Raw genomic sequence first — 14,231 nt, 5'->3', positions numbered from 1 at the left:
AGTGGTTTTTCGGGGGGGGGGGGGTATGACAAGTAACAAGGGGGTACGTTTAGCACTTCCAAACTAATTGAACCATAACTCTAAAGTGGTTTTTCATGTTTATACTTATTACATTTAATTAATGGGATATTAGATTTAAATAACCCTAACTTTCTCCAATTGGCCAATATCACTTACAGCTTTGAATTTGTACCACACCACTCCCAACTTTCAACTTATTGGCCAGTAGCACTCCCAAACTAATTGAACCATAACTCAGTTAGTTTTTTTGCTGATGTGGCAATTGTGTGTTGACGTGACATCTGACGTGGAGTTTTCTAATGACGTGACTACTGCCATGGCATCTGACTTGGCTTTTTTGATGACGTGGCAGCTAATGTGACACTAGTTTGGTGACATGGCAGCTGATGTCAGCAAACTGAGTTAGTGTTGGGTTAGTTTGGGAGTGTTATTGCCCAATAAGTTGAAAGTTGTGAGTGATGTGGTACAAATCAAAAGTTGGGAGTGCGATCGATCAATTGGTGAAAGTAGGGATGAGATTTTTTACCGAAATACCGGTACCGTACCGTACCGATCATAAACGATACCGGTATCGGTAATAGATTTCTCGAAATTCGATTTCGGTAAAAATCGGTACCTGTATTTTTCGGTAAATACCGATATTAATACTGAATTTAATTTATTTTAGGTATGTAGTTTATCGGTAATAGTCTTGTTCAAGCTTCTTTTTTCTGCTTTAATTTATTTTTGACCCATGTTTGTATTTGGTATGTTTCACGAAGAGTCGAACAAATCTTTTTATGTTTTCTACTTTAGTAGTTTAGTTTCTTGTTTCATACCCTTCAGTCTTTATTCTTTTTTCTTCTTTAATATTTGACCCATTAAAATATTATTATACTTACCACAGTTTACTCTTGTTTCATGCTTTAGTCTTGTTTCAGGTATGTAATAAAGAGTATAACAGGCTTGATTTTTTATTACCGTGTGGATGATTTTTATTAGCATGTGAAGTTGTGAACCCATAGGCCATATGTATAAATTGCAATACGTCAGACATCAATGTGGATTTCAAGTTGTTTATGTTATCTTCATCATTCGTAAAAAGCATGGAATCCGTTGAAGGTAAAACAATGGATGACACAAAAGGGGTACCAATGTGGTAAAGTACCGAAATACCGGTACCGAATCTATAAATACGGTACGGTAATCGGTATCCACATTTCCTCAATTTCGGTAATGGTATTTATGGTATCGGTACCGGTATCGTACCGATCTCATCCCTATGTGAAAGTTGAGGTTATTTAAATCCAATATCCCTTAATTAATAAATTTAAATTAACAAACTATAAATAAACAACATTTGTATGCATATAGATGTGTACCTTATGCTTAGGGTGGTTTTCAAAAAAAAAAATTGATGTTTCATTTTTAATCCAAAGCTATTTGTTTTTCTACTTATAACACAAAAAAGTTTTCATCTCTTGCAATTCAACATTACAACTTTTGTACTTTCAACTTTGGTCCCTACACTTTTCATATTTCGCTGATTTTTCGTTTTAAATTTTGCGAGTTAACACGGCGTAACGTGTGTGTGGTTCAACGTTTTAACATTTCGTTTTACGCTCCGTACTAGATTTTGCGAGTTAACACGGCTCAACGTGCGTGTGTGATTCAACGTTTTTACGTCATCTATCTTTTCCCTCTTTGACAGGTTCGTTACAACGTGCGGGATCCTAAATCGACTTAATTATTATTTTCTATGTTTTACGTTGCAGTCTAATTTCTTTACATTAATACACCGTAACTTCAGTATTGGTTGTCGCTGGCGGTGGTGTGGTATTGGTGCTATTCGGCACGGTTTTACTCCCCCGCCGCATTACGGCGGGTGGTAAATCTAGTTTAACCTATTATGAAAACTTTCACAATATAACAATATTGATTTGAAGTTGATTTATTTAAAAAAATGTTGATATAACACTAAATGTTAACAATATTGATTTGAAGTGGATTTATTTTTAAAAGAAGTTGATATAACACTAGATGTTACAATATAACAATATTGATTTGAAGTGGATTTATTTTAAAAAATTGTTGACACAACACTAAAGCTTTAGTTGATATTTACCGATTGTCATTTCAATTCAACTAATGATTTGTTACTTTCCTAAAATTATTCACACCAAACATTTTGATAAAAGTTGAAGCAAACACCTTAACAGATAAGTTGCCATATGCATTTGGGAATTGGGGATGGTAAATGAACCTCAACCTGACGGTCAAACATAAATCCATTTAATTGAACTGCACATAAACTTTTTTTTAATATTCTTTTTTCTCTGTCTTTGGATAATTGAGTAATTTACTACTTTACTAAGTTTTACTTTTTACTTGGGTTATAAAGTTATATTGAAGTTAACACTAAGAAATGCATATAGAAATCCCAGAAGTTTAACACTAAGAAATGCATATACAAATCCCAACATGTTACTAATACTGTCACATTTTTCAATAGGCATATTTTGGGATTGTATTATACAACATAAACGCAATTAAATTTTTTACTCCAGGGTAATCAACCAACTTACCCTTTTTTTACTTTATATATATATATATATATATATATATATATATATATATATATATATATATATATATATATATATATATATATTTTTCTAATTTACTTGGGTAATAAAGCTAAAATAGTAAGACATGTATATAGAAATGCAAATAGCTAATACCAACAATCGACCCATTGCCATCCCTATTTGCATTGTAAGATTGTGTTACACAATCTAATACAAAGGCAGAGCAAAAAATGAAACAGCAGATCCAAGCTTGAACAAATGGACTACAACTCTAATCACCTCAAACTTTAATAAATCAAAATTGAATAGTATTTGATCAACCATTAAAACACAAATAATCCTGCTTGTATATAATATTTCAATAATATTAAGGGGGCTATATTATTACATTAATAGGAATCACAAACTCATAATTACTAGGCTCCCTTTCCTTATATTCACAAATATGTTACATTTTTTAAAGAATAAAAGACACAAAATTCAAATACGCGCACAATCAGGACATGTAAATCATTCTTTGATGTTTTCTTTCTTCATCAAATCACTCAGTTTCATTTCCAACTACACAAAAGAAAAAATATTGTGACTGAGATGTAGGTACTTAAGGGCTTGAAATAATTTAAAGTGTTCACTATCTAGTTCAACCGATTTTTAAGGGAAAGTTCTCATATGAACTGCAAACTACAAACCAGTTGTGTTTGGCAGTTTGAACCATTTTTATATCTGATTTTTTAATGATGGCCCTGCAGGTTCAAAATGGTTCTGTTTGGTGATTTGAAGCATTTTTTTTTTCAAAACTTTTAGTTTGTATTGAACTTTTTAATACGAACTGGCTGAGTGATTGGGTCAAAATGGTTTGTTTTGGTGGTTTCAAGCGATTTATTTTGTTCTTCAATGCTTGCATTGAATCTCTTAAAAAGAACGTTGGATTAAAATGAATCCAATGATTCGGTTTGAGTCGTTCTACAGTTTGAACCGGTTTTTTTTTTTTGTCAAAATCTTTAGTTCGTTTTGAAAATTTATATATGATTGTATTATACATACACATAGGAACATAGGATTAGGTTCATTTGTGAACAACCCCTTGATTGTGAACAACCCCTTGACTGTGAACACTAGTGAACTAATCTTAGCCCTTGATTATCAGTACACAAGTGTAAATCAATGGTCAGGATTTTTGATGATTAAAATACACTAGTGTATTTTACGATTTGATGATGTAAATCAATGGTCAGAATTTTTTCACTCAGTTCACAAATACACTAATGTTCACTCTAGAACCTCACCCTAGGAACATATTACGAAAATTAAAAAAATGATAATAAAAATAAGAAAGATGAAACGCCTGGTTTGGTTTAGAGCATTCACAATGGATCTCTTAAGTTTATGTGAGTGACAACTTATATTATAAGGAATAGTTGTGAGTGATTTTGCGTGGTTGTAAGTGGAGGAGAGAGAATATATGGGAATGTTACTGTTCATCTGTAAATACATGGGAAACACTGTTCACCAGTGATACATTTTTTAATATTTTTAAAGTTGGTTGTGAGTGGAGGAGAGAGAAAAACTAATAATAAATGTATAAAAAAATACTATTTAGTTGAAAATGAGAGAGAAAAAGTAATGATTTTTAATGTAATTATATGGATATGGATAAAGAATCCAACGTGAATGCTCTTACATGGCCGGTTCCAAGTTCCATCTTGCCAGCGGAACCAAAAATACGGTTTATTAAACCATAAACCATGGACCGAACCGCATAAAAATCTCAAACCGGCTGAATCAGCCAATCTGATTCGGTTGGGGCGGTTCGTCGGTTTCAACGGTTACCTGTGCATTCATCATCTTCTGTCTCTGCAATTTCTCAGCGAGAATGGTGTTTCTGAAAAACGTGAAGTATGATATTAGATTAAAAGATTGCAGGTTGAGTAAACCAAATTTCATACCTTTGTTGTAACTGGATCAGCTGAGACTGCAGTTCTCTTTCCCTTGGCGAAGTAAGAGGGATCTACATGTGACGAAATTAAGTAAAAGCAAGTGAGCGAAAAAGTTTGACAGAAGAATGTCATCATATACAGAAATGGTAATAGCATGTAATGAATGGGCCAAACGAGTAAATAAAAAGGATAGTTTTAGAGGAAACAGGTCAAAAGTCACCCAAACTATATTTTTATTGTGTAATCATTGTATTCAAAAAATGATATTATTACTGAGATGATATAACTTCTAAATTATTTACATAAAATGGACAATTCCATATACAATAATAATACCCATATTTACCTATTCGATAAAAAATAATAAGTTCGTTATTTATATGCTGGGATGATTTTCACTTGCAGTAATCTTATTTGTTTATTTAGTAAAACAAACTGTTATAAGCAACTAATTTTATTTTATTTAAAACGGATGAGTAATTAGGTAAATATGACATTTTTAGTGTTTTTGAAAAGGTAAATATGGTATTATGATACTTAGAAGAATATATATTATATTTTATAAGCTTCCACAAAAATATGTATGAAACTATAACTTTTAACAAATAATCCCGCCCCGACTGTTTTGCTGCCTCTAAATGCCGCCATAAAAATCAGCAGAAGTGGTGGGGACCGAAATAATGCCATACGGAGTGGTGAGCGTTGACCAAAGTTGAAACTAAGTTATAAAATGCCATCATGCATTTAAATGGTAATAGTATAGATGGAAGACGAACCATCGGTAGAACTTAATGGTCACCCAATCCAAAATCAAAACATGCAGCAGATAATTAACAGATTTTATAATACTTAATAGATAAAGGCATCGTTAGTCATTACCTGTGACGACCCGTTGATTCCTGCTTCCACATACTCCATGGAATTGCCTGCATACAACGATAAAAGTCAGATTTGTATGTTGATGCATACAGAAAGCATCTCGATGACGGATCATGAAAACTGAAATACCAGAAATCTGCTCAACAAACTTGATTAACCTATGTAGTTCTTCCTGAGTACAAAGAAAGTAGCAAATTTGTTGTCCATCAGAGAGAATTCGGAAGTCAGTTGCAATAAAGATGGGTCAAGTGCATACCTTTTGCAATGTGCTATGGTACAAAATGGTTTGCAATGAGGAAACAACTGAAGCAGCTACGCCTGATGCAGGTGGACTGGTCGTTCCACTGAAATTGGGACTGATGACAGGAACCTGAAGGGAAAAAGAAACGAAAAACAAAATACAATAAATAAAAGAGATAAAATTCCAGATAAAAAAGGATGTTAGAGAATCTGTTTAAGTAACCATGAATTAGTTGTGGTAATAACTGAAATCCATCCTACACCAACAAGTCCAATTGATTTGTTTATTAAACTATTTTTCGTAATAAGTTTTTTTTTTTTCAATGTGTTAAAAAGGTATGACAAAGATTACATTAGAATAAATTTACCTATAAAATTCTGAATTACCACCATAAATGTCGAATCGCGCATTATGAAGTTCATAATGTAGAAGTTACTTTTGATATGGCTGTAATTCCTTATATGATTGTGCCTTTGTTTAACTGTGGCTTTTTAGTTTAAATCAAATATTCTAGTTTATTTTCACTTTTGTTGGTTATGTATCTTATTTCATATATGTTTTTTTTCCACTATTTAACAAAAGGTAAGTGATTATAATACTTACAGATAACAATTGCCAATCATACTAAAAATAAACTAATTACAGATAAAACAATAGACTCGTTTTTAATTTTTAAGGTCTGAATGCAAATTTTTAATGATCTGTTTAGTATGAAATACTCACGACTCGAAATGATATATATTTTAACAGAATACATGACATAGTAAAAAATATGATACTGAAAATATAATAAATTTTCAATAAAGAGGATAAATGAGTAACTCCATACCTTGAGATCTGCTGAAGTGACTTTAAAACGTCCCTTGCGCTGCACCACGGCTTCCTCTGAAGCATCCTCTATAACACCAGGCAAAACAATTAGAAACGCACATGTGAAAATAAAGAAATAGAGACCCGTTAAAATAACATATACAAGGTGAATTAGCAGGTTAAAGATTGCTTACCGGGATAAGAATTGCTTGTGTTAATCTTTTGACGACCTTGTATTGGACCACTGTAACTGCGCTCAACTCGAAACCCCCGTTGCGTAGATTCTCTTCATATTATTAAACAAATAAATTAAAACCCAGAAAAGTGTTTAATAAAGTTACAAGTGAAGGTACTTAAGAATTGCAGTTACCTTTCAAAGTCGCCAACGAACTTCTTAGAAGACAGCACCTTATCCGGTAGCAGCGAACCACTCGAATATTTTTTTGGACTGATAATACTTGGCCGCGGTAATGATTTTTTACGTTCTAGAAGCTCAGCGTCATTTTTTTCAACTTGCTTCTCAGATTTTAGTGATGGTTTCATGGCGCCATGCTGTTCAAAATCCGATTGGTTTTCATCTCCTACAGTTGGGCTCACCGTATCCTCGTCATCCGCCACATCAGCCTGACCAACATCAAAACATCCCCTGTATCATAACACAACTCTGAATCAGATGAAAAGAAACAACAGTATCATTGAGTTCTTCTCATTCACATGTTACCAATTGCAAATAGGCCTGTAAACTATGAACTGTTCGTGAACTTGTTCGGCGGGAAGTTTGTTTAATTAAACGAACAAACATGAACACACCTTTATGTTCGTTCATTTATGTTCGTGAACGTCCTTTTATGTTTGTTTATTACATTTGTTTATGTTCGTTCATTTATGTTCGTGAACGTCCTTTTATGTTTGTTTATTACATTTGTTTATGTTCGTTTAAATTTTAATAAATACACAGTAGTTATATTTATATAAATATGAACATCCATTGGGAATAGCCCAATGGTGTTGGTGAGTTAGATAAGGTGTAGGATTGTAGAAGGTCATTGGTTCAATCCCCATGGTATGCAAGTTTAGCCATTCAAAAAAATAAATAAATATAAACATAAAAACGGGCTTTCTAACTTATACAAATATAACTAATTAGTAATTGAGCTTTCTAGAAATAAAATTGGATTTTCCAATGAAATTATTGTATTTAGTCACTAATTTATATAAAAAACTACTTTATATTTGTTTGTAATCGTCTATGATTGGTCAATTACGTTCATCTGTGTTCGTTTATTTTTGTTCAATTACTTTATGTGTGTTGTTTATTGTTTGTTAAACTATGTTCGTTTAAGTTTGTTTGTTTATGTTCATTTAGGTCTGTGAACTATTCGTTTAGGTTTAAATGAACGAACATAAACGAACACGGGCATGCCCATCTTCTTAATGAACAAACATGAAAAAAAACATGTGTTCGATTATTTGTTTGTGTTCGTGTTCATGTTCGGATAAAGTTAAATGAACGAACACGAACATGCCTATGTTTGTGTTCGTTAGGTTCGTTTACAGGCCTAATTGCAAATCTTGCATGCCAACACACATAAATAATCCAACTGTCACAATATGTATCCAATTACTACTTTCTCTCCTTAATTACATAAAACCTGAAGAAAAAAAAACTGAAATTTGTACGATGAGTATGATCTTACTTGAGTGCTTGAATAGGCTTCATAGGAAATGCAGCAAATGAATCCTCCAAACTAGGAACTTCATCAATCTCATCCTGTAATTAGTTTTATTCATATATTCGACATTAATCCAGTTTGCATGGGTAAAACGTTCTAAGACTGTCAATGCAACACAATCAACATGATACCTCAAGGTGGGACCCATCATCTGAACGGTTAAGTATCTCAGAGGATGACCTTTCTGCTGAAAATCCAGCATCATTGAGCTCGTCTTGTTGCTTTGAACTTGCATTCAGATCTTCAGCGGTTGAATTACCATCATAATCCTGGATCTGCCCTCAGAGATAACAGTGTGAAAAGGTTAAACACCGAGTGTTCTTTATATTAAAAATTTAAAACTGATAAAAACGCTATTTAATAATACATACAAGTGCAGCCTGATTCTTCAAGTCCTCCAAATTAAAATTCCAAGCACTTATTCCTCGAATATACTCTTGCTGCATGTTACGAAATATAAATATATCAGGATAACCATTTATAGCATACTAAAAAGAGTGAAATGTCATTTTCGTCCCTGAGATTTGGCCAGTTTGTGACTTTCGCCCAAAGGTTTGTTTTTCCGCATCGGGATCCAAAAGGTTTGAAATCTTGCCATTTCCATCCGGCTCTTTAACTCCATCCATTTTTCTCCGTTAAGTCAAGCGTATTTCCGTCTGTTTTGCTAACTTAAAGGGCAAGTCAGTCTTTTTCGTCCTTTAAGTTAGCAAAACAGACGGAAATACCCCTGACTTAACGGAGAAAAATGAATGGAGTTAACGAGCCACATGAAAATGGCAAAACAGACGGAAATACCCTTTTCAAACCTTTTAAATCCAGATGTGGAGAAACAAACCTTTTGACGAAAGTCGCAAAACTGGCCAAACCTCAAGGACAAAAATGGCATTTTACTCTATTAAAAATAATGAGTGCAGCCATGTTACCTGTGATAAATGTTCTTTACTTCCATTTAACTCACTGTTCTGTAGAAGTTCTGCTTCTTTTGCCTGAAACAATAACACGGTCAAGTAACTAGCAAAATATATTAAAAAAAAAAAACAAAAATGGGAAATGAGCAATATACCTTTAGCATCCTAAAACGATCACCTAGCGGAGGAAGACCATCAAGAATGCTTCTTTGAAGATAATCAGTTGTCCGTGCGTGTTTAAAAAAAGGGTGCTTTAAAAGCTTATCTGATGATGGACGTTTTTTTGGGTCCTTCACTAAGCAAGCAGCAACCAAATCTTTAAAAGACTGCGAAAAATGTAATAACAATTAACAAATAAATAAAATTAGTTAAGCACGTCATCCTACGTGTTGTAATACTCATAGTGTGACACGAACCTTTGAAAACTTTTTGTCCCGTTCATAATCAAGACCTGGTGGTGCATTTTGCAGTGTCATAAGCAAAACCTGGAAATACGAGATAAATTGAGAAGAGTTATGTTCTAGTTCGGTAAGGCAGTAATTCTACAACTGAATGCAACCATGATAACGAGATCTATATTAATTACTTTCATCGGTGGATACTTTGAAAACGGTGCATGACCATGAGCAAGTTCAAGAGCCGTGATTCCAAATGACCAGATGTCTGCTCTGTTTACACACAATATAGCTCTTTATCTTATAGTTGTATAAGCATATATGATTATAAATTTATTTAATAGAAGATATATCGTAATTCGTAAAAAGTAATGAGTATATGTATATATAGATCATGTATATATGGATCACCACTTACTTAAAGTCGTATCCATGTAGTTGCTGCATTACCTCTGGTGCCATCCTAAAGAAAACATTAGCGGAATGTGAATACCGACATAATAACAAGCAAGATGCAAAGGGTAAGAAATGAATGTACCAACAAGGAGTTCCGACAAAGGTATTTCTAGAACGCTGCCTATCCCCAGTATCGAACATGCATGCAGACACTCCAAAATCAGCTAACTTTATGGAACCATTATTATCAACTAATATATTCCCAGCCTGAAATGAACTAACCAAGATCATTAACTGGCAAATGAATAGTGTAACTGAAACCTAATAGATCTTTATAGAAGAATCAAGTGCAAAACCTTGACGTCTCTGTGAATATGTCCGTGTGCATGTAGATAGACCAAGGCTTTAAGGACCTCTCGAAGCACTGTAGCAATAACTGGCTCTTCGAAACCTTCTGGAAAAGAAGTTTTCATTATATGGAGACAGGATCCCCCAGCCATAAATGGCATAACAACCCATAGGTTGTGACCAGTTGTGAAAGAACAATATGACCGTAATAAATTTGGGTGATTGATCAAGCTCATAGTCTGTACCTCACGACGTATGCCATCCTATTTTAATTAAAACAGGATGTCAGAAAGAAAAAAAAAAACAGGATGTAATATAGAACATCTTACAATACAAAGTTAATTACCATCAAAATATTGTTTTGACAAAGTTCAAGGTCATGAAAGGCATAGTAAATAATGTCATTCCATTACATGGGAAAATTTTGATGTATTCATCTATGATGTTTAGAAAGAAATAAAGTGTATTGCAACCGATAATTCTATAATTCTAACTGAAATCCTTATAAGCATTGCCTTGAATTACTTTAGAGTAACAAAAGGTATTATTAAAGAATGTTCGTGTATCAAAATCTTTTTGGAGCCTTCTTCAGTTACTGCACCGAAACATATTTATGTATGAAGAATAGATATGACATATTTATGGCAATCATACCATGTCGATTGTCACAAAGGCAATTACAATGGTTTCAACTATGGTCTATGGCATTTATGTCATTTTACCGTTTTGGGAACCTTGTATTACTAATGTTGACTTTTTATGTAATACCCTTTACAAAGAAACTCAATAGTGACTGCTTGAATATATATGATACTTGACTAAATCGTGATATTGCAAGGTTGTATTCTGTGTCTGATTTGTTGAGTAAAAGATTGCCAACATACCAGGTCATTATTACACTTTTCCAGATCAAGAACCTTGATCGCAACTATAATGTTCAATGGAACACAGAGTGCCCTATACACGGAGGCACTGACTCCTTCACCAACTTCCTCATATAGCTTGTAATCCTCTGCATTGACCGGAAACTTCTGCTTCGATACTTCCATTTTTTTTCTAAATCATAAGCATATAACCTTTGTTACAATAAGATGCCCTAAACACCTAGAGTTGCTAGTCAACTTGATGTCAATTCGCTCCAACATGGTAACATTGTTTTTTATTGGAATTGGAATATGAGTTTATAACTCAGGTCCTTCAAACATCATGTCCTTCAAGGCTACCTCCAAATGATGGCCTCAGTGAGTACAACGCGGTAGTTTAATTATTTTCTATAAATAAAAACACTAACTTCAAGCTACGTTAGACTGACTGAACACCGCAATGTGAGCTGATGATCGATTTAATAAGTAAACAGTATAGATGCTCAAATCGACAAATCTCTATGGCGTCGCTTTATGTAACTGCTTGATATTTATAATGTCTGGTAAAACTGTTCTAAGAGAAAACTTGATGAGTCAAAAATCCTGTAACATTAGAAAGAGAAAAACTGTTAAAAACGATAAAAAAAGACGATAGGCATTTTTGCTATAATAGTATAATGTACTCCATAAGGCAAAGATCAAAAAAGGAAACTGATTTAAAAACATATGTTCATCACTTCATCCGAATCAAACATAATCCATGACCAATTTCTTACAAATCTACAACGATTTTTTTTTTTTGAACAGAGAAATCTGCAACAAATATCGAAGGTCCATATAATGAATCAGCAATGTCAACCAAACCAAAGTGTTTCCTAATTTCTCATCTTCTTCAATCACTTCCCTGAGCAAAATTTCACCTACATTTCTTTTGTGATCATCTCAAATCACTAGCACTAATGTCGACATTCGTCTTATAAGTAGGCACAATTTCCAAATCACCGACAAGAGCATCAAAATCGCCGAAAAACACCTATATCTTCAATTTCACAAACTTATTCCGAGTACAACTAATCAATCTACAACACCTGAACATCAATCCTAATGAAATACACACAGCATTTCACATCATTCAGTCATTCCGACATCAAATTGAAACACCTGAACATCAGTCCTAAAGTGTCATCTTCTTCCATCACTAAAATTCACCTACATTTCTTTCCTGATCATCTCAAATCACTAGCAAGACGTAAACCAATCACTAACGTCGCCATTAACCTTCTAAGTAACCACAACTTCCAAATCACCGACACGAGCATCAAAATCCCCCAAAATTCACGATCCATACACCTTCAATTTCACAAACTAATTCTAATCACAAACTAATCAAATCAAATCAATCTACAACACCTGAACATCAATCCTAACAAAAAACACACAGCATTTCACATCATTCACTCATTCAAACACCAAATTCCGAAAAAATCAACTAAAAACTGAACTAAACAATCAATCAATCATACAGCTAACAACATTCAGTCACTAATCAACTAAAAAGGTGAATAAAGTAAGCAATCAGTGATAACGAGTACGGACCTAGGGTTTCGTAAGCACATTCAGCAGTAAAGAGAAGTGAAATTTGAGAATAATGAAAAGTTGTGCAGGGAAATGGAAACGACGTCGTAAGGGGAAGAGATAAGCCTTCGGCTAATCCGCCATAGACAGGCGGTATGTAAAAGGAGAATCGTACAGCACAGCTGTCGTATACGACTATTTCTCAGATCGAACCTTCACCGTCAAACCAAACAAATAATAGTATCCATATTATTCAATTCTTATATATAAATTTAAAAATTTTTAAAAATGAACAATTATACATTCACTTGACTCATATTTAAGTAAGTAGTGTGACTCATATTTAAGTAAGTAGTGGGATTTTACTCTGTTAGCGGAATTCGGTTGATATTAGTTTGATTTGTTTATAGACACTTGTTATTTAAGTAATTATATAGCGTAAAAATTTTGGTTGGTATTGGTTTGCTTCGACGCTTGTTATTTAAGCAATTATATAGGATTTGTAATTATTTTCTTTATCTGGTATTGAAATAATTATTTACATTTTTAGACCTATATTTTGACCTTCTTTTATTCTTATAATTTGGAACAAAATTATAATTAAAGTTTAGTTGTTATATAAAATAAAAAATAAAGACCATGTTTGAGAGGGCTCATCGCTCACACGCTCCAGTTAGATTTACACACATATATATACACACACACACACATATATATATATATAGGTTTAGGATCCTGTACAAAGTGCTTAATTTGTAAGAAGTGTAAGAAATATTCCTGGAATGATAAGTGTCCATCCTCTTAATTAATTCAAAAGGGTAGTTTTGTAATTGTACATTTTTGTCATTTAATTCAAATTCAACATAACTGATCCAAAAATAACCGTCCATGAGATTGTTTAGGGATTTGAACGAATTTTGTAATTTCCATACGATTGTGTTATACGTATCTTTCAATCATCATTAATTATAAATACATAAAGGATTATCAAATCGATATCCCCATTCCAGTTGTTTAACGTCTGCGCCTTTTTTCGATTCTGGTGTTTTATATCAATTTCAATGGAGTCCAGCGATGCAGGTTAATGTGTATCATAGTGTTTTATTCTGGTGTTCTATTAAGTTGTATGGTGTTATATTCATAGAAGGTTGCTGGGGATTCCAGATAAAACACCATGACTTGAATCATGGCGTGGTGTTTTATCTGGTGACATTGTTCATGGCATAGTGTTTTAAACATCTGGAGACAAAACACCACGCCATGAACAATGTCTCCAGATAAAACACCACGGCATGAATAATGTCTCCAGATAAAACACCACACCATGAACAATGTCTCCAGATAAAACACCACGCTATGAACAATGTCTCCAGATAAAACACCACACCATGAATAATGTCTCCTGATAAAACACCATGACTTGAATCATAGATGTTTAAAACACCACATTATGAACAAGGTATCCAGATAAAACACCATGACTTGAATCCTAGTCATGGTGTTTTAAAATCTGGGAATGTTTTGTATTTATAAAACACTACGCCATGAACAATGTCTC

The 14,231-nt window shown here is 33.4% G+C and overlaps 1 protein-coding gene across 1 annotated transcript; it reads right to left on the bottom strand.

Moving 5' to 3' along the window:
* Nucleotides 1–2,886: 2,886 nt before the first annotated feature.
* On the bottom strand, nucleotides 2,887–12,990 carry LOC110911229 (serine/threonine-protein kinase BLUS1). Its single transcript, XM_022155831.2, has 21 exons — nucleotides 12,695–12,990; nucleotides 11,120–11,701; nucleotides 10,244–10,498; nucleotides 10,030–10,154; nucleotides 9,910–9,954; nucleotides 9,683–9,764; nucleotides 9,513–9,581; nucleotides 9,252–9,422; nucleotides 9,112–9,174; nucleotides 8,560–8,628; nucleotides 8,320–8,463; nucleotides 8,153–8,226; nucleotides 6,826–7,101; nucleotides 6,650–6,741; nucleotides 6,475–6,542; nucleotides 5,661–5,774; nucleotides 5,534–5,576; nucleotides 5,405–5,451; nucleotides 4,535–4,596; nucleotides 4,419–4,470; nucleotides 2,887–3,149 (listed from the first exon to the last, which is right to left on the bottom strand). Exons 2-21 carry the CDS (start codon nucleotides 11,282–11,284, stop codon nucleotides 3,099–3,101), a joined length of 2,067 nt encoding a protein of 688 aa, XP_022011523.1. The 5' UTR covers nucleotides 11,285–11,701; nucleotides 12,695–12,990; the 3' UTR covers nucleotides 2,887–3,098.
* Between the last annotated feature and the right edge of the window lie 1,241 nt (nucleotides 12,991–14,231).

Source organism: Helianthus annuus, chromosome 15 (assembly GCF_002127325.2).
Source record: "Helianthus annuus cultivar XRQ/B chromosome 15, HanXRQr2.0-SUNRISE, whole genome shotgun sequence".
Lineage (NCBI taxonomy): Eukaryota > Viridiplantae > Streptophyta > Magnoliopsida > Asterales > Asteraceae > Helianthus > Helianthus annuus.
Note: the sequence above shows the minus strand (reverse complement) of the source record. Positions and strands in the feature narration are given on the sequence as shown.